We start from the raw sequence: 21,463 nt of genomic DNA, 5'->3' as shown, positions 1-21,463 counted from the left end.
ACACTGAGTATTGTATTCCAGAATGCAATGTACCCAACTTGCCTTTCCATCGTTTAATGAATTGAAAGATGTACAAGTTTATTGTATTTTACTAAAAATTATGGGGAAAAAAAGTTTTAATTTGAAAACGATAGTTGGATGTCACTTGCTGAATTAAATATAAAATTTAGTGACGTCACGTGCACAAAGCAGTATTCTACACTGTAAAATGTTTAAGTTTAAACCATTAAAAACCTTCCCCTAAATCTGGCTTGAACCCCTATAGGAAGTCCAAGCTAAAAAAAAGAAAGTAGGCTATAATAGGCCTATATACCTACATATTATTTTGACATAAAAGTTTCTTACACAAAATTTAGAATTACAGTTTTTACAATCTGCAGAAATGGTCAGTATGGGGCTTCATAGGTCCGTGAATTAAAGTAAATTAATATTTCTGGTGAACGAAGTCAAAAGATTCGAATCATTGGGATGAATCCAAATCCCCGCCTCTGAATCTGAAGAAAAAAGCTGCGTTCACAGTCACACTGCACGCGACTTCTCTGCATGTCGCCAGTGGCTTGGCGGTGAAAGCTGTCTCTAGGTGGCGAGCGACATTATCAGCATCCACGCTTGTGTTGTGGTCGTTTCGTTGGTTTGAGCTTCTACTGTGAGTTCTGTGGATCAAAACGTTTCTAGAAGAGTTGAACTCTCTACCCAATGTTTGTATTGCGCTTACATCGGTGTATCACTGTGGTATCTATCAATCCACAAATAATCAGTTAAGTGACCGAAAGGGCTTTTGCTCGCGGGGCAGGAAGATATCAAATGAACGACACCGACACCATTAATAAATGAAGACAACGTGAACCCCTTACTTGTTTTAGAGAAAATAAAATCCACCGTCGTCACTTTTGGTAACCTCATTAGTTGTCCCCCTTTGATTTTACTTTTATAAAAAGTACATTTGGTCGTCACCTGCAAAACGCGATGTTTTCTTCACGCGAGAATCGGTGTCATCGCTTTTAGGCCAACATCTTTAATAAAAGTAAATGTCAAAACTGCTTTAAAACCGTGGATTCGCACAAACTCAGCGAAGTAGATCTGTATCAGGTGAGTATACTTTCTTTACTTTTTTTTAAGTGCTGAAGAAATGAATTTTTTTTATGTTATTTTATTCAAATAATAATAAATAATAGAGTCAATCTCTCTCTCACACTGTCCCAGACTATGAAGCCTGTTCATGTGGGGTGGCTCCTCTTGGCCCCAGAGGACACTGACTTCAGCAGTTATGGCCACAGGAAACAGGTGATGGCACTGGCAGCTCTAGAGATTATTTCCATCAGATACAGGACCTTTATAATTATATCGTTATGTTGTAAGTGTAGCATTGATCTTTCTCGCCCGTTTCTGTTATAGAAATGGCAGAGGAGATATTTTGTGCTTTACGAGCATGGGCTTCTACGCTACTCTCTGGATGAGATGGTGAGGTTTAACATTGTTTTTCATCCAGTGTTTTCAAACTGATTATCTTATTCTCCCCACTATATCAAGCTTATGAAGCTTGTGCCCCCAACAAATGGTGGGGTGTAACAATATATCGCAATACAAAAATGCAACAATATGTATCGTGGATAGTGACACTATATATTGTGTATAATTCACCCAAAATGAAAATAACTGTGAGAAAAAAAGTTTGAGTTTTAGTGTCAGTACTACATTAAACTACTATATATAATGGATAATAATGCAATGGGGGGGATATTTGTGGGTCCTAATAATGGCAAATGTCTTTATTACCAGTAAAAAGTGGCCTACATTATTTTAAATATATCTAGTCAGTGATAGTGCAAGCATATTCGTTTAAACTAATTCTGTATTTTAAGCTTGAGAATCATGAATATTTTTATTCTGTGTGACCATTGTCCTGTGCATTGTGTTACGAGCACGAGTCCAAGCCTATTCATTTACATCCCCAATGCAATACCATATTTTGCATTTTAATCAACAGTACAGTTTTTGTTAACCTTTTACTATGTCTTGGATGGAATATCGCAATAATATCGTATCGTGAGTTCAATATTGTGATATACAGTATATCCAATCGTGAGGGTATTGTTACACCCCTAACTTTTATGAATTTTGAAGCCTTAATGCAATCAGAAGTAAAAAACTATTTATCACATTAGTATAAATAAAAGCTCTACATTTATGAAAATCAAGGTAAGGGTTACTATCATCAAAAAAAAAAAAAAAGTGCTAGTCTTTTCTTCCCTATTGCAATGCTCTAAATTGTGACCATTTTGGTCGCATATGCCCCTGAAATTTAATCTGTGCAACCTAAACATATATTTGGGAGCATTTGTGCAAGTGCAAATAATGGTTGTGGTGCGACCTGTTTTCAGTTCTCTACAAAACTTTCGCAAATTACTGCACAGTGTGTACCTTATGTGCGCTGACATGCGGTGGCTGGACGTCCTTATGTTCTTAACTTTAAAGCAGATTTTAGATTGGTTAATATTAGCTGTCAATCACTCCCACTCCCTTTCACTACGCTCAATTGTCACGTGACAGGGAGCTGACTAGGGGTGCCACCTAGGGCTGTAACAATGTAATTGATACAATTGTTATTTGAAGCTCCATGTTTCCGTATTTTCCGGACTATAAGTCGCTCCGTAGTATAAGTTGCATCAGTCAAAAAATGCGTCACGAAGAGGAAAAAATATATATAAATCGCACTGGACTATAAGTCGCATTTATTTCACAAAATCCAAGACCAAAAACAGACATTTAATCTGGAAATGCAAGTTATTCAACTACACAATAGCACACAGAACAACAGGCTGAAAAGTTGTCCGGCATGTTAACGTAACACATTAACAGTTATTCAGCTACACAATAGCATAAAGAACATATACCTGGGAGGCTAAATTAACATAAGCCAGCGAGTCCAACAATTTACCGGTAAGCAAGTTCACCAAGCTCCCGCGATCTCATTCCTTTTTTTTATTTTTTTTTATTTATTTATTTATTTATTTTATTGAATTTTAAGAATTACAAGTATAGTCAGGGGAGTACAATGAGTAAACCAAATAAGCAAATATAAAAATCCGTACAGTACAGACATAGTGACAAACTTAAAAGCTAAACAAAGACGTCAAAATGTTTACAGATTGAAACACACTTTGCAGCTTTCTTATATTTCAAACCCATTATTGTGTTTAGGTATTGTTGAATTTCTGCTTTTAAAATTAAAAACAAAGGTTTGGTTCCACCAAATTTACATTTGTGAAAACTAAATTTAGCTAGCATAAGAAACAGATTAATTAAATAATATTCCTTATGATAAGATTTGTCACAAGAGAAAAAAACAAATACATTTTTAAAGCACAGTTGAAAGCTGGGCATGATATGAGCCTTAACAAAGGAACAGAAATCTGACCAAAAACAAACTGAATGAGGACAACTCCAAAATAAATGATAAAGTGTTTCATCTTGTAGATCACAAAAAGTACAAATTGTATCAATATCACAATTAAATCCGTTCACAAGATACGAATTACATGGGTAATATTTATAAATGAGTTTAAGGGAAATTTCTTTGATTTTGTTTGTGATTAAGTATTTATGAGGAAGTTTCCAGATTGTATTCCATAACAGATTATCAACACAACCATTCCAAAATGAAATAATAGCAGGTCTCGAGACAATATCCCTTTGAAACAAAGCCCGTATACAACGATTATTATTTTTAGTATAGGAAAGAGAAAAACAGATACGGCCTACTTCAGTATCAGCAGGATCCAACGAGTATGGAGAGAGCAGAGGACAGGTATTTTTAAGAAGCATTTTTAGACCAGAGGGCACAGCATCCATGACCACAGCAAAATCTTTAGGAGTAACTGGAATATTATATTTAGAAAGAAATTCAGAATAGGTCAACATAAGACCTTCATGGTTATACAGTTGGCTAACATATACTATATCATTACAAAACCAATTCATAAGAAATAAAGATTTAGATTTATACAGAATGTTCTTATTGTTCCAGATAAAACACCTGTTGGGTGAAAAGTTGTGTTTATAGATTAAATTCCACGAAAGAAGCATCTGTTTGTGAAAATTAGATAGTTTTAAACTAAGTTTGGCAACGCTGTAGTTACAAAGCAAAAGAAATTGAAGTCCACCAACTTGTGAAAAGATAAAGTGAGGTATAATATTCCATATAGATGTTGTTTTTTAAAGGAATTGCTTAAGCCAGTTTACTTTGAAGGTGTGATTAAGGGTGGTCAAATCTAAGAAGTTCAGGCCTCCATTTTCAGTTGAGTTCATAACCACAGATTTCTTTATATAATGGGTTTTATTTTTCCATAAGAAGTTAAACAGCATTTTATCAATAATTTTACAAGTATTATCATTAACTGCTAAGGAGAGCGCAGCATATGTAAGTCTGGAGATGCCCTCTGCCTTTGTGATCAATACTCTCCCCCTCAAGGATAGGTCTCTCAGTAACCAATGATTTAATTTTTTCTTTGTTTTGTCAATGACTGGTGAAAAATTAATTTTGCATCGTTCTTCTTCGTTTTTTACAATCTTAATACCCAAATATGTGATTTCATCTTTAATGGGAATATTACAAATTGACAGAAGATTACTGTTTTTAAGAGACATTAATTCACACTTATTTATATTCAGGTAAAGCCCTGAAGCTTTAGAAAATGTATGGACAATTGTAAGGGCTAAAGGTATTTCTCCTGCATCTTTAAAAAAAAGAGTGGTATCATCTGCCAATTGACTAATGATAATTTCACTGCCAGCAGCAGTGATACCTCTTAAAGGGCTCTGTTTAATTAGATCTGCAAGAAGTTGTGAACAAAGTAAAAATAAATATGGGGAAATAGGGCATCCCTGTCTGATACCACGACTGAGATTAAATCTGGGTGAGGTGCCATTACGCAATCTGATTGAACAATTTGCATTAGAATATAAAGTTTTAATGGAATTAATAAAGAAATCACCAAAACCAAATTTTTTTAGGGCCGAATATATGAAATGATGTTCAACAGTGTCAAAGGCCTTATGGAAGTCTAAGAAAAGAATGAAACTCTCGTCTGGGTGTAGATGTGGGTAATCAACAAGGTCTAAAACCAAGCGAATATTATTTGAAATATGTCTATTACGCATAAAACCTGACTGTGTGTCATCAATGATATAATCCAAAGTTTTCTTAATTCTAGAAGCTAATATAGAGGCTAAAATTTTATAGTCATTATTAAGAAGGGAAATTGGTCGCCAATTGTCTAAAATTAAAGTGTCTTTTTTTGGTTTGGGAATTAAGATAATTAGGCCTTGTGTCAGGGTAGGCGGGAGTGTACCATACTCTATACATTGTAAGAAAAGATTTAAAAGAAAAGGAGCAAGTTCTTCTGAGAAGGTTTTATAGAACTCCGAGTTTAAACCATCTACACCAGGAGATTTATTAAACTTGAGCTCTGTGATAGCTTGAAGAACTTCCTTTATACATATAGAACTATCACAATGTTCTTTTTGATCTTCATTTATAGTTTTCGAATTAGTAAGACTATCCATAAAAACGGAAGAATCGTTTTCATTGAACCTTGAATTGTAAAGAGTGCTAAAAAAGTTTGAACCGTAATCTGCAATGTCCTTTGAGTCATGTGTAATCCTACCGTTAAAATTTAGATGCAAAATTGTATTTGATTTTGCATGGAATTTTTCTAATTGAAAGAAATATGAAGAATTCTGTTCACCTTTTTCCAACCATCTCTGTCTAGATCTAATGAAGGCCCCCTCTGCCCTCCTTTTATAAATATCATCTAATTGGCTTTGAAGTGTAAATAACTCAAGATATTCGTTATCCAACAAATCTGGAGGAGATTTATGAGTAAAAGCCGTAATTTTAGAAATGATTGTCTCCTCTTCAAGTTTTTTAGCTTTAGATAATAAACTGCCAAATTTTCTAAGAAATTTACAAGCTTCAAATTTAAATAACTCCCAATTAGTGCAATAGTTATTACTAATCTGAGCTATATTCCAATATTGTGCAATCAAACTGCGAATGGTCACCTTTACAAATGCATGCTCCAATAATGACTTATTAAGCTTCCAATAAGAGTTATGGTGGTTGGAGGAAAGAGACGAATGTAAAGAAACGTTGATAGACACTGCCTTATGATCTGTTAATGGCGTGGGAAGAATATTAACAGAAATGTCTTCTTTATGTAAATTGCACGGAGTTAGCCAGTAGTCAATACGAGACATATTGGTACATGCCTTATTATTCCACATAAAAGAACTGATACCAGGGAATTTCTCTCTCCAAATGTATATTACTCCAAGTTTCTGCATAAAGGCCTTCAATGTGGAGTTATGATCATTTACACTGCGAGGTGGCCATCGGTCAAGGGAATTGTCTAAAGTGATATTAAAATCTCCTCCTATTAAAATAAGTGAATTTGGGAATTTAGATAAACAGTGTGTAATACGACTCTCTAATTTTTCTATTAAAGCATCATTTTCAGTTTTAGAATTGTACCCATAAATATTTATAATAATTATAGTCACCAGATCTAGTTTAATAACTAAAATAATGAAATGACCAAGGGGATCCCCCTCAGAAAATAAAGTGTCCCCAGAAATTTTGTTGCTCCGCTCCGGCTCCTAACATTTTGAAGTTGGGAGCACCAGTGCTACCAAGTAAAAAAGTTAATTTCGAACCCTGCTATTGAGATGTATATCAAAGTGTAACGGCTTCTCGAACAAGAAAAAATGCAGGATGGGATTTTGCCCAATGGTAATTGATTGGATAGTTGTGGTTTGCTATTGCTGTGAACTCATGTGAGTGACAGGTTGGCCCCCCCTCGTGCCAGTAAACACTTCATCAGAGAAGAGAAGGGATGTCTCTGCAAGAGGGAGGGAAAGTTATTTTGAGTAAATATTATAAGGGTGCATGAATAAAAATAAAAAAAGAATGATGTCCACAGATAAATCATTTATAATAAATGCAGCAATATTCCATAAAAAGCTAGAATTGTCTAATTTTTCCAATTTCATGGTGACTTTAAAATGTGTTCTGCTCTATGCAATGTTTTATCTAGCCAGGAACATTGCCTCAAGGAAGTGTGAATATGATCCAGTGTTGTGAGATTCTTGACGCTTCATCTCAAACTGGCTTCCAGAACTGTCTGAGGTTGTGCTTCACTGACACAGACTACTACATCCGAACAGAGAACACGGACAGCTTGAGCATTAGAAGGTAATACACTCACTGACCTGTAGTGTGAACTTAGCCACATGTAACAGTTACTTTGTCATTAGTTCATTTTGATCCCACTTGATATATACATCCATTAACATTTATGGTAGGCAATCATATATGTTGTGATGTAATGGAACAAAAGAGGCTAAGTCGGGCTGTTAAATATTCTGTTTTTGTGTCACGATCTCAGCTCTGTTCACTAGTTCAATTGAAAGCATCTCTCTCTCTTTCTGTCTGATCCCTCTGTTTTTGCTTAAGTGTTATAAGTCAGTAAATCTCAGCCAGGCTGACCTAATCCCTTAAGAGTGTAATAGAAGGTGTCAAGGAGTCTCGGATTAGTGTGTGCATGTGTTTCTGTGTTGAGAGCACCAGCTTTAGAACTGTTTCTTTTGGGGTTGTTCAGGCTTGTTCTTTTATTGCTCGTAATTCTCTACTTTGCTCTACTTAGGTTTTTAGTCTAGAAGCGTGATGTCCAAAAAGCAGAAGTAAGAGAAATCGGAATGCTTGTTTGAGTTTGCATATTAGTGTGATTTCCAGCCTGGGACCTTTTTTGGGGTCTGTCCTATATATTAATTTGACAGTATTTGTTTTATTTAGGTGGCAGGAAAATCTGTTTGTTTACCCCAAAGCTGCTAAATCAAATCAGAGGAAGAAGGGGAAGGATAAAGTCCACCCACCACAAGTGAGTCTTGTTCATATTTCATAAAAACATGTTATGTGACATGCAATGCATGTATCCTATCTAATATCTTTTCAATATACCATCTATTTATTTGCTTTGGTAAAATATGAACATGAACAGAAACTTTCAATGTAGTATTCATGGCGGGTACTTAAAAAAATAAAAATTGTACTGAAATTTATTTGTGTGTTTTTAGATGTTTTAGTTTTGTCAACAAATTTCCAGTTATTTTGTTGTTGTTGTTTTCTATACCTTGTCATCATTTCATTTGAGATCTACAAGGTGTAGCTGCACTAAACATGTAGCATGGATTGAAATCAAGATGATTATAATAATCATTTTAAGTCATTGTAATTGACATTGTTCTATAAAAATGGATTTTAAAATATTTTTAACGGATCAAGAGATCACAGATTTCATGTTTTGTATACCTTGAAGCTCATTCCCTGCATACGGAGCATGATTGGAAAAGGCAGATCTGCCGAGCTCTGTGCGGGAAATGGTATCTTGAGTAAATGTTTTTCTGTTGATCTGGTACAATATATGCTAGAGCAATATATCAGCAAACTAGTTATATACTGAGGTAACTTACCCAGTAAAGCTTTTATAATAAAAATTAACATATGTTTGTTCCTCCTTAATCACAGTGAAGTCCACTCTATTTCATATAGATTATAAAAGTGTGTATGGACACTTGCACCATTATTTGTTACACCAGATTAGTACAAGTGTAAAAGGGATATTCAAGTGCTCCTGGAACAGGTTTGTTTTTAGATGATCACAGTAATGTTGATTGAATAATGCTGTTTTGGAGTACTGTGCCTTTAAATGCCCTCCTCCTCTGTTCTTTACTTTAATTACATTTCTAAGTGCTGTGCCCGTCTTTCTGTCCAGTTGATTTACTAATCCCTCTCTACCTTCTGCATATTCTTACTGCTGACAGCAGACCAAATTGATCTAGTGTGTGAAAGTGCCATTCCACTGTGCTGCAACAATTAACAGCATGTAGATGAAATGCTGTGTTCCTGTATTTTGTGTGTGTGTGTGTGTGTGTGCGTGTGTGCTTTTTGTTTTTGTGTAATTTGAAGCGCTAGTCAGATGGAAGTTTAATAGAATTAACTTAAGTGATCTGGACAGGATTATTGAGCATCCCCCGGGGAGGGTAAAGATTTTGCAAAGTGGGAGCAGAGAGCAAACGACGTGTGTGCTTGTTTGTCAAGCAGGTTGTATGTACGTAGAAAGAGAGAGGCTTTTCCTTCACCATCCATGCCAATTGGATTTTGCTGGCCGAGCGCTTGTGTGCAATCTGTTAGTCTCTGATTTACTCGCCTATATTCTTTGTTTCTGTCTTTCTCTCTCAGCAGACAGCAGAAAACCAAACCTCTAGCAGCAGCAGCAGTTGCTGTGGTGGTGCTAAAAAAACGTGCACTTCTGGAAATAGTTTCACCAGCAGCATTAATAGACAAGGCAGCATCACTTCTAGTAATAATAGTTGTGGTAAAGTGTCCATCAGCGACAATGCTGGCACGAGTACGAGCAGTGCCACTAATGGCAGCAGCAGAAATGGCAGTACTAAAGGGGCCATCAAAAAAGACAGAACAACTAGCATGTTGAGCACGGTGGAGGAGGTCTCGTTGCTTTCATCGGAGAAAGAGCTGGAGGAGGAGTCACTCAATGGTGGAGATGGGGTTTCTTCCAGCAGTGGTACTGCTTCTTCACTCAATACCAGTCTTGGCTCCTGTCTCACTTCGTCACTCGAACAGCTCTCGAGCTGCTCCGGCACAGACGGTACGACCTCAGAGTGTCCTTTGTGTGTGGGCTTATGACATTAACTGGATGTACTTGTTTATGGTTTTAGTGCTTACTAATTTGTTGGCTTAAGAAATAAAGGGGGGTAGTAGCTAAAACCATTGTTATTTTTCTAGTAAAGAATAAGAATAGTTTGCACAAAAATGTAACTTTGGTTTGGACCACTTTTATGATAATTTTGTGGTACTTTTCTGCCCTTTTTTAAACTTGAAGGCTCCAGTATTTATTATTAATTGTAATTGCATTCATCTTATCCGAATCGGATATTCTTTAGAAACTCTCCTTTTGTGTTCCATGGAAGAAAGAAAGCCATACAGGTTTGGAAAGACATGAGGGTGAATGATTTATGCCAAATTGTCATTTTTGGGTGAACTATGAAACTTAGTATTATGAAAAATAGTGCCATTCTTTTTCAAATGGCACTATTATCTGCCATGACAATATGTTACTCAAGTTTTTATCCCTTTTAGACTTATGTCAGTGCACTGGCTAAGTAAGAATTGGAAATACAGATTAGTTCTGGACTGAGTTTGCTTTGCTTTCATTTGCTCTCTCAGGTACTAAGAGTCGATTGGGAACTGAAAGCGGCTATTCCACTCTGGAGAAGACAAGTCCTCGTGTTGCAGATGAACAAGCACACACTGACTCCAGGTGTGACTGTGATCCTGTTTGTTCACCTGCCTCACATCCTTGTATGTTTCCTACCTTTAAGTCTCTTAGCCCCTGCCCCTTTCCTCCACCAACCAATCACCGTTCACACAGGGCATGTGAGGGTGATCCTGAAGATGTGGTTGGTTGCTCATGGGAGAAAAGTTTGGAGTCCAATGGGAAGAGACAATCACACACATCCATGACACACACACTCAGACATGAAGCATATCAAGCACCCAGCCCAAGAAGAAAAGTACACCGGCTGTTTGGAAATCGGAGGTAAGACTGCATTTCACTCTTGATTCCCTCATTACGCCAACTGTACAGAGTTGGTTTTCATGTATAATGTTTGTGGCTCCCTCTAGTGTTCATCATTTTATTGCAATTCCTTCAAAAGCATTTTTCTGTTTATCTTTCAGGAGACCTCATCCCATCTCCATCATTCAAATCAAACCTGACCTGCTTGCTTTCCAATTTACCATTTTATTACTAACATATTCTACAAGCCACAATTCTCAATGTGTTTAAATGTTAAATGGCTTTACAGCACTGCATTGCTGTTCCTCAAACTTTCTGCTTTTGCTTTTTGATTTCCTCAACAATGTCTGCAATTTGTTCAAATTGTTTTCAGTTCAGTAGGTGTTCATTGTATTTTCTATGAATATCTTAACTTTAATGTTATCATTATAATATGTACATACTGAATTCCAGTTGGTCTATGCTACAAATTACAATCCTTCTGTTTTGTCTTCTCAATGTCTATCTTTTTTTGTATATTGGCTCAGAATGTTTGATTTAAAAAAAAAAAAAGTCTAGCTTAAAGTCGAATATGAAATTGATATCCACTGTTTTAGAATATCTTTTATATGTTTGCATGTTTGTTTCTAGGAGATCTCAGGATGCTGATCAACAGGAGGGTTCGTTTCTGGATAACGAGCTTCCCCCATCAACCTTCACTTCCGCGTCTTCTGCACAAAATGACCATAAGACAACTGTCAGTACATCTCAGGTGAAAACTCGTTCTGGATTAATTTAACCAAGTATGCTAAATATCAAAAGTTAAAATAAAAGCTCTTTAAAATAAAAATCACTTGTTGAATCCAATGCACTTAGTAGTGGGTTTTTAATATGCTGATTTGGTGCTCAAGATACATTTCTTATTGTTATCAATGTTGAAATCAGTTGTGCTGCTAAATGTGTAGCTAAATAGAAATAATAATTAAATAGAAATGTTGTAACATAATGCCTTTTCTGTGAGACTTAATCAATTTAATGCATCCTTTTTTAATAAAAGTAAAATGACTGTCCCCAAACGTTTGAATTGTAGTGTAAATGGATCATTATTGAAATAAGGTAAAATGACATTTAATAGTTTAATGTAATGCTCTTTAATGTTAATTATTTTCTCATTCTGTTTTCGCTCTAAGTAGGATTCCTCCCCTAATGATGACATTCCTGATCACTCGCGACCCTTCACGTCATGCAGCCTCCGTTCCAAATCGCTGGAAAGCAGACATCTTGATCCCACACCCACAGTAAGTACAACCAATACAGGTCAGAATGACCCTAATGTGTATTTTTATTATGCCAGTAAATAAATGTAATCAAATGAATTTATCTAGTTACCGGTAATCATAATTAACTATGCATAGCACATAGCTAATGCTCTTTTCCTCTCAGCCTGACCTCCTTAATTTCAAAAAGGGATGGATGTCTAGATTGGGAGAAGACGGACAGGTGATTTTGAAGTTTTGAGTGTCTCAGGGCACATATATTTGAATGGTGTCAATCTATTTGTTAATTTTTCACCAATGTAAAGTGGTCTGATGTTCTCTTTTCTCTAGTGGAGGAAACATTGGTTTGTTCTTACTGACCAGACTCTGAGATTCTACCGTGACTCTGTAGCAGAAGAGGTAAATTTATTTATAAATAATCATCATAATAACTGATTAGCCTTTTGCAGTTAACTGGTCTTTCTCTGTTTTGTCACCTAGGCAGCTGATGTGGATGGTGAGATCAATTTGTCTACTTGTTATGATGTTACAGATTACCCTGTACAGAGAAACTATGGCTTTCAGATTCACGTGAGTGTTTATTAGATATATTTATATATACTTCGGTGTCTTGACGATTTCATTAAAAAATGTATTCCTTCTTTTCATACAGACAAAGGATGGGGTCTTCACCCTCTGTGCAATGACTTATGGGATACGACGGAACTGGGTCCAGGCAGTAATGAAAAATGTTCATCCCAGCACTGCCCCTGATGTCACATGGTAACAGCTTTAAAGCTAGCTGCAATTCTAAGGAGTGCATTAATCCAGTTGTTACAAATATTTTGTCAAACCCTGAAACATTTATTGCTCTATTTTTCTCACAAAACAATGCCATGTTAAGGGATTGACTTTTCAATCTGCCGTTTTTCTTTTTCTCCAATGCTATACAAGGAAAAATCCTGCTATGAAATCCAGGTTTGAATGTGTTTTTGCTGTAACCATAAGTGTTTTTTTCATTTCATTTAAATAAAGTGTATACATGGTAAACGCATAAAAATATATTTGAATTGAAATAACTAAATCATAGTTTGCTACATCTTTTCTTTCCTCAGTTCTATTCCTCAAAAGGTGCCATTGACTGGTGCACATGCTCGTACAGGCTCCTCCCAATACAATACAGTTCCCCAGGAGGAGGAGAAAAGGAGTCGCATCCGTGAGCGCCGTAAAGAGGGACGTTACAAAACCTTTGATTGGGCAGAATTAAGTCGTAAACCGCACAAGGAGTTGTCAAATGATCTGTCAGGAAGGCAATGGAGCTATAACAGCGAGCGCTCTGTGCCTCCTGCCCCTGCATCATCCCCTGAAGAGCCGATCATACGTTCTGTCTCTGAAGCATCAGAGAGCGAATATCTTCAGAAGACTAGGCTCTCTCATGGACGAAGCTTGAACATCATGTCCGCTGATATACCATCACACTTATCACTTATGACAGTGTCAGGTCGCACCTCCCCAGAATCAATCAGCCCAGACAGCTTAGAGGTTGATGCAGGGACAGTACGTGTCCACTGTGACAGCCCTGGTGAACTACTCAAAGCTAAACCCAGAGAAGAAAAGCAGGTAATGTAACAAGCAAATATGATTGTATCCAGGGTTTGAAATTAACACCCTCCAACCCAGCAAATTCAAGTGAAAATCCACTGTGGCGGATAACGCTTATCAACACTAGCCAATTTGGCGGGTAATAATGATTCACAAATTATGTTCTATCACTTTGCATGGCATCGCTATCAGAGCCCCTCCCCTAAAATGAGCCCTAAACATTGGCAAAACAACACGTAAAGAGAGAAATTGATAACAAAAAAAATAACATATTGTCTTCTATGACCGTACGCACACCTGCAACGCCCAACTACGATTTCGGCTGTTCACAGCATGTGGACAAATATATGTACGTACAATTAAGAGGCCACTTTTTCCAACCCCCTTCTCATAAATGCTGCATGTCTAAGGCTTTTGAGCAAAAAGTGCCCAAGCGTCTATATTGCTATGTTCAGGTAAACTCATGGTAATTTATAATTTTGTTTTTATTTCCATTTTATGTTAATGGTAGGCCTTTCTGCAAACAGTGGATGAATGTTGTAAAGCTGAAAGCAATACAGTTATTCAGAATCAGATTTAATAATAATTATATTTAAATCCAAGATGTGACTTTGTTAATCTGGATTATTTCTGATGTTTTGGCTTGTTGAAGTTCTGAATGGCTGGTAAATAAAAAAAATTGTAGCCAAATTAGCTGATGAGTGAAAAGGTTCATTTCAAACCCTGGTTGTATCATTAATACATATCATTTGTCATAGTTGAAATAAAGTCTTGCAATTCATTACAGGTTGATCGCTCCACTTCTCCATTGCCAGTCACCTTTTCTTCATCCTCAACCCAGACAGAATGGCAGTGGGATGTGGAGCTTCAGAGCCTGCGCAGAGAGTTGAAGGCTGAGCATGAGAGGAATCAGACTCAAGAAAGGGAGTTACGATATAGTGAGGCCCGACTACAAGCTGAGCTTAACGATAGCCAGGGATGTCTTCAGAGGGCAGAATTAAGGATTCAAGAGGCAGAAACTTTTCTGAAGGAGCGTGAGGAGGTGCTGGAGAGTATGCATGGACGGTTAGAGGAGGTAACGGGCCGTCTAAAAGCAACTGAAGAAGCGCAAGCTTTAAAGGAGGTCCGGCTACAGAGGCACCTGCGCCTCCTGCAAGAGAGCCAGGAACGAGAAAGGAGGAGCTTCAGTGACAGCCTCGACCAATCGGAACAGCGATCGAAGGAAATAGAGGAGCGTTTAAGGCAGAAAGAGGCTGAGCTGCAGAAGAAGCCAACAGGTGAAGTTAATGATGACCTTGTACGAAGGTGCCAGGAGCTACAAAACCAGCTGGAGGAGTCTGATAGTGAAGTCGGTCGTCTGCAGGCACGCCTCCAAACTGAAGAGACTCTTTATTATGACATGGAGCATGATTATGAAAGAGCTTGTGAGGAAATACAGAGTTTGCGAGGTGCTCTGCTGGACTGCGAGAGAGTAAGTGAGGAACGCTTCCAAACCCAGCTGATGCAGCAACAGCAAGAGCTGCACAGGAAGGAACGTGAACTCCAGGAAGTGCTTGTTAAGATGGCAGTCTTGGGCAGTAGTCTAGAGGAGACTGAATTAAGGCTCAAGGAAGCCCAAACCCATCCTTATGAAACTAATGTTCTATGTGAGACACTGCAACACAGACAGAAAGGAAAAAAAGATTTGGAAACACAACCTACTACTCAGGGAGATGAGTCACACAGAGTGATCTCTGTGATCCAGGCACTAGAGCGCAAGTTGTGTGACACAGAAGAGCGACTCCGGGAGCTTACCATGCATCTTCAGCAACAACAACTCAACACTGGACCACACACACTCAGTGATTCTCGGTGCTCCCACAGATCCCTCCATAACCCAGAAGGTCGACTCTCCATGTATGCTCTGCCGAGTTTTACTGGAGCTTTGCATAGCCTGCAGGGAACCACTTTAGACAGAACTTCGGACAAAGCTAATATCTGCCTTTATAATGATGGAAGTCCAGGGAGAAGTCAAGCTCTGGACATGGCCAGCAGAGTGTTGTCGCTGGAGGCACTGGTTGTCCAAAGGATTGCATCTGCACTTGAGAATCCCAGTACAAAGTTGCTTAATAGATTGTCAGAGGTGCATATCCAAGTGCTTAGGATGGCTAAAGGAGGCAGTCATAATGGGGCTGTGAAACAAAGTTACTCTCAGATCTTCTTGGACCCTCTCGAGCAAGATCTGCTAGACAATATGCTGAGTGAAAATGTGATCCATAGACTGTGTGTAAGGGCAGAGATGGCATACCTCCTACATAGTCTGTGTACTCATCCCTCAAAGGAACAACAGGGATTGAAGCCCTTTTATGTGTTGCCTCGGCCAGTATCTGACAGCTCCTCGTCTGGAACCAAAATGGAAAACGGTTCCAAGCAGGGGTCCAAACTTGCTGACATTAGCCCACCAGAACTTGCACCTTACAGTGAACAGATGGAGGACGAGTTGGTGACCGATCTACTCCTTGAGGACTCTGAGGTACAGCTTGCTTGCAGAAAGAGTCTGGTGGTAGAGCTCCGAGCTCAGGCCAAGTCACTGCACAACCTCTCAACACAGCTACAGTCTGAGGATAGAGAGGCTGACCTTCCTGGTGAAACTCCTACAGCCATCCTGAGGGCTGCAATGTGTCAGGCCACTTTGGCATACATGGCTTGTCGTCTGCGTTCGGCCCTGCAGCAAGAGATGAGTGACCTACGCAAGCAGAGAGAGCAGACTCAGTGTGAGTGCCATGCCATGTGTCGTAGTATGGAAACACTTTTCCAGGAACAGACAGAGTGTTATGAAGAGAGGCTGCGTGAGGAGCGCATTGTTGTCAAAAAGGCAGAACAGGAACGCGTTTCAGCTGAGACCAATGCTCAATTGAGGACAGAAGAAGCAGAAAGATTGCAGGTGGAGTTTGATGAGAAGCTGCAGGTCTTCCAGAAAATCCATGAGGAGGAGATGAGCCGTCTTCATGAATACTACATTCAGAACTTGTCAAAGACAAAAGCTGCAACCCCTTCAGAATTAGACGAGAGTGACAAGACTGATCAGGTTTCTGTGACTTCTCTGCAAGACCGAATTAGAGAGCTTGAGACTGAGGTCACTTGTTTAAGGGAAGACCTCAGCAACCAGGATGTCAAAGCCTTCCAGCTTGACCTGGAAACCGTCAAGGTGCCCACAGCCTTCTTGTTACAGCATGAGTTTAACATGTAATTATACCTACAATTAAGATACTCCATATTTTTGTCTTAGGCCACATATGAGCATGGTTTCAGCATTATGGAGGACAGCCATCAGCGAGTGATTGAGGAAATGCAGAGGCAGCATCAGAGAGAGGTGGAAAGGCTGACAGAGGAAAGAGAAAGAGTGCTGCAGGAAGAGACGAACGCCACCATTGCAGGTGCTCCTCTCAGCATTAGCTCCTATTCATTCAGCTCACATAGCGTAACACAGGGGTGTCCAGTCCTGCTCCTGGAGAGCCACTGTCCTGCAGAGTTTAGCTCCCACCTTAATTAAACACACCTGAATCAGCTAATAAAGGTCTTACAAGGCATACTAGAAACTTCAAGGCAGATGTGTTAAAGCAAGTTGGAGCCAAACTCTGCAGGACAGTGGCCCTCCAGTAGCAGGTTTGGACATTCTGCTAAATAACTCTTTTTGTGTTTCTTGTAAAAAAGTAAGTCAAAACCAAAGTTTGAGTAAATTACCATTTTTGGCTGAACTGTCCGTTTTAACACTCATGCACAATATAAAAAAAAAGAGCAGAAACATGCATAAGGAAACTACAGAGCTAAATACATAACTTTTGGCGCTCTAGCGGTTAATAAACAGAACTGCATGCATCTTGCGGAAGAACATTGTAGCTGAAGCTTCTTCTCTCTGTTTATGACCATGACAACTCACGCAGGTACTGGGTTACTCTGCAGTGGTACGACCCATACCAGTCTAAAATAGTCAGAATATAAACACTTATTATAGGTGTACCGTAGTGATTCAGGATAAGACAAAAACACGATTTGGAAAATGGATTTGTGATGTACTCGCTTATTATTGAAATTTTGAACACAAAAAAAAGTTACGGACTGCAGCTTTAAATATGGATAAAAGCATCTGTTAAATGAATAAATGTAAATTTGTGCTCTGCATGCTTAGAAATACAACGTGTGATCTAGCATCTATGCTTCTCTGGCTGCGTTTACACTTGGCATTAACATGCGATCACCATGATCCGATCAAGCAAATCGGATCATTAGCCAATCAGGACACGGTGCGTTTACATTTGTTCATATTAAGTAGCCTCTGTATCTGGATAATCGATCAGATTTCTGTTTCCTGCATAATATATTTAAATTAGGTCTGTTGCACGACACCAAATTAAGAGTAGGCCTAAAGATGATACAAATTAAGCAATGTCCCAATTGCTTTCCGCGTGCATTCATATGAGAGGCGTGCGCACACACAATCTCTCGACGCATATACTCAATGAGACGCGAGCACACACACACAAACTCGCGCACATACTCATGTGTTGACTGCAAAGATGATGACAATGCTGATTCGTCATCTCTGCAGTATAGTGAACGCGCGCCTATAGAGAGAAATGCACCTTTTATTTGGATTACATAATCAAACTATTTGTTTCGAATTGAAAAGTAGACAATTCCTGCTTCTATAGTGTTTAGAAGTGTTTTAACTAGTGTTTTTCCGCCACAGCTAATCATGCTGCATACTTATTGGCTCACTGACATTGACAAGATTATCCCTTAGGTATCGAAATTTGGTACCGAACTATAAGGCATGTTTCAATACTCAATAGTATCGAGGCACTTCGGTCGGTACCTAAAAAGTATCGAACTCGATACCCAGCCCTAGTCCTCGACTACCTCTGGACCAGGACACGCTGATCGGATAACATGCCGATCAGAAACGCGTTTACACTTGTCTTTTCAATGTGTATGTGGACAACATTAGGATACATGTCGCATGTTAATGCCAAGTGTAAACAAAGCCTCTGTCTTCTGTTCTGTCTGACTTTTTATTTTATTTTATTTTTTATTTTTGTTATTGTTCAGCTATTGAGGCCATGAGGAAAGCTCATAAAGAGGACATGGACAAGACTCAGAAAGCCCTGCAAAATGGAGCCAATGTGGACATCCGCCAGCTTCGTGCACAATATAAGTGCGTGTGTGATGTCTATTATTAATCTGAGAACTGTCAGCCAAAACATTAAACGTCAATTTAGGGTTGCAGAACTATAATAACAATACAGTATGCCTCATCCACTCATTATTTGTATAATTGCATTTTTCTGTACACTGAGAAGTGCATGTGTCTTGGTGCATTTTCTGCAGTGAGGAGCTAGAAACGTTGCACAGGGAGCTGGATGTGTTGTCAGAGCAGTATTCTCAGAAATGTCTTGAAAATACTCATTTGACCCGGACTATAGAAACAGAAAGAGAGGCATTGAGTTCAACACACAGAGAGAACCAGGAGCTTCGCACTCACAACCAGGTAAATGCTCATGCACACAAAAAATATGCATATTTATACAATCATTACTTTGCTGCTTGCCTCACATATGTTTTTTTTTAAGGAATTAAATGAGTGTTTGGCTGCTGAATTATCCCGGATGCATTCACGCATGAATGGGGAGGTGAAGCACTCCCTGTCTTCTCAGGAGAAACACATGTATCAGCTGGAGGTACAACTTGACACCCTTCACGTGGCGAAGTGCCCAAATTTCACAGATATGCAGTGACTTGTACTACTAAAATTAGCAGGGGATGGTTGACTGAACGCATATTAAAATTATCTGCACTCTGAGTTCACTACATTTAATCGGCTTCCATAAAATAATCCTTCATGGGTTATATTACGAGTCAGATGAGATTAGGTTAGAGAATATTACATCAAAGGTGCTATAAAGTCTATATGTGTAAAAACAGATGTGCTCTGTCTCGTTCTTTGATGCTGTAGGTAAATCTCAGAGTGAAGGAATCAGAGATTAAGTGTCTCAAACAGGAGATCAACTCACTTAAATTTGAACTGCTGGAAGGAAATATGGTAACACCTCTTTAATTTAAAACAAATAAATAGTTTTGGGTTATTATACTATACTGGGGATGAGAATATTGAGTAATTTTTTAGTCGAGCAACAGAAACACATGAGTATGACACATTTGTGAAAGTTATTTTGTTTTATTTGCAGTTTTTCCTAATAGGATAACTTTTAAATGGGAAAACAAATTTGAAATAGTGTTTTCTGTTTTTCCTTACTGTTTATGTTTTATGTTTCTTAAGCATTTTAAAGAGCTAGACTCTGAGTTGAGCCATTTAGAAGTAAAAACTCAAAGCGACTTAACTGAACTGAGGATGGTGCCAGCTCGACAGCAGTGTTTAAAATATGGTAAGCAAATCTACAATAACAGACATGTTACTGTGAAGGCAAAAATATGTACTTATTCACAATTTGTAAATGCTTGTTGCAGATCTGATGAAATCCAGAAGCAACCCAGACTTCGTGAAGGACTGTTCAACACTCACACAGCCGGCCAGATCCAAGGTGGGATTATCTGTGCAGTTACATGGTACAAAATACTGATGCTCCCTAAAAATTAAACATTCTCTCTTATTTTCTTCTCAGAGTATTAAGGATGGACTCACTGTTCTGGAGAGGATGAAGCTCTTTGAATTAACTAGCACGCAAAAGATCTGAGTGAGAGAGAGTGTGTGTGTGTGTGTGTGTGTGAGGCATTTTAGTGTATTATGTGGGTTTAAATTATTCAATTAATTGTATATCTTTATTACACAATGAATTATATCTATACCTTTAGTCACAGGTGTGTGTGTGTGTGTGTGTGTGTGTGCGTGTGTGTGTGCGTGTGTGTGTGCGTGTGTGTGTGTGCGCGCGTGTGCGTGCGCATCAGTCATTTTAATTTTTAGACAATATAACACATTTTTGATACGAGGATGTCTCTAAATATTAAACTGTTTGTTTAAATGTACATGTTTATGCCTGATTGAACATTTGTTTGATTTTCTTTATCTCTAATTATGAATAAAGTCAAGTTTTCCTGTCTTGAACTTCTTGTTTGTTTAGTATAGTCAACTTTTCAGCTCATAGGTGCAGATATTGTTGAAAAAAAACTGCAAAGGATAAGCTATTTTATCATCTTTTTTTTCAGATTACAGATTTGGCATAGGCTATGGGAAAGTTTTTTTCTTCTCAGTCTGAATTAAAAGTGCTAAATTACTTTGCGATTGATTTAATTTCAGTCACAACTCTCTGTAGTATCTTTTTTTAACCACAAGATGTCGTGCTTTGCCTGGATTCTGGAAAACTTAAAGGGATAGTTCACTTTGAAATTAACTTTTGATATGTTTTAGCTTACCTCAAGGGCATCCAAGATGTAGGTGTCTTTGTTTCCACAGTATTTTCAATTTTGATATTTTTAGGTCAAACCGTTCTTGTCTGTCTGTCAGTCATATAATGCAGGTAGGCCTATATGGGTTCCACCTCAAAGAGCATGCACAGAGAAGTCCAAATTAAACATGATTTAATGACTCATAAATGTAAGTACACATTGATGGCCTAAGACACGAAACGAGCGGTTTGTGTGAGAAAACGAACAGTATTTATATTGTTTTTACCTCTTGTAACACAGCCACGTCCAAGTGATCTGAGGGGGCGCGAGCGCATCCTGGTGTGTGACGTGTGCGCAGATTGGTGCATAGAAGTATACACTAGATGTCAATTGGCTACGGCAGTTCATTGGACCGAATGTCTTTAATGCGACATCTAGTGTATACATCTATGCACCAGTCTGCGTACATGTCACACAGAAGGAAGCGCCCGCGCCCTCAGATCACTTGGACGTGGCTGTGCCTGTGTACAAGAGGTAAAAACTATATAAATACTGTTCGTTTTCTCACACAAACCGCTCGTTTCGTGTCTT

The 21,463-nt window shown here is 38.3% G+C and overlaps 1 protein-coding gene across 4 annotated transcripts; it reads left to right on the top strand.

The window, feature by feature from the left end:
- Window positions 1-484: 484 nt before the first annotated feature.
- LOC306995257 (uncharacterized protein) lies at window positions 485-20,589 on the top strand. Of its 4 annotated transcripts, XM_079606701.1 has the most exons (24): window positions 485-1,089; window positions 1,204-1,284; window positions 1,396-1,461; window positions 7,095-7,252; window positions 7,853-7,937; window positions 9,299-9,725; window positions 10,304-10,397; window positions 11,286-11,406; window positions 11,828-11,932; window positions 12,078-12,134; window positions 12,242-12,310; window positions 12,392-12,481; window positions 12,564-12,673; window positions 12,845-12,868; window positions 13,006-13,510; window positions 14,280-16,679; window positions 16,761-16,908; window positions 18,581-18,686; window positions 18,860-19,019; window positions 19,102-19,209; window positions 19,485-19,571; window positions 19,809-19,914; window positions 19,997-20,070; window positions 20,152-20,589. In XM_079606701.1, the coding sequence occupies exons 2-24, from the start codon at window positions 1,207-1,209 to the stop codon at window positions 20,221-20,223; spliced, it is 5,250 nt and encodes a 1,749-aa protein (XP_079462827.1). In that variant the 5' UTR covers window positions 485-1,089; window positions 1,204-1,206; the 3' UTR covers window positions 20,224-20,589. The 4 variants fall into 4 exon arrangements, with proteins under 4 accessions (XP_079462827.1, XP_079462829.1, XP_079462828.1 ...); XM_079606703.1 differs by lacking the exons at window positions 485-1,089; window positions 1,204-1,284; window positions 1,396-1,461; window positions 7,095-7,252 and adding an exon at window positions 7,603-7,740 and having other exon boundaries at window positions 9,302-9,725; XM_079606702.1 differs by lacking the exons at window positions 485-1,089; window positions 1,204-1,284; window positions 1,396-1,461; window positions 7,095-7,252 and adding an exon at window positions 7,603-7,740.
- The last annotated feature ends 874 nt before the right edge of the window (window positions 20,590-21,463 follow it).

The sequence above is a fragment of the Phoxinus phoxinus genome, assembly GCF_949152265.1.
Source record: "Phoxinus phoxinus genome assembly, chromosome: 1".
NCBI lineage: Eukaryota > Metazoa > Chordata > Actinopteri > Cypriniformes > Leuciscidae > Phoxinus > Phoxinus phoxinus.
This window is presented reverse-complemented; position numbering and strand designations above follow the sequence as displayed.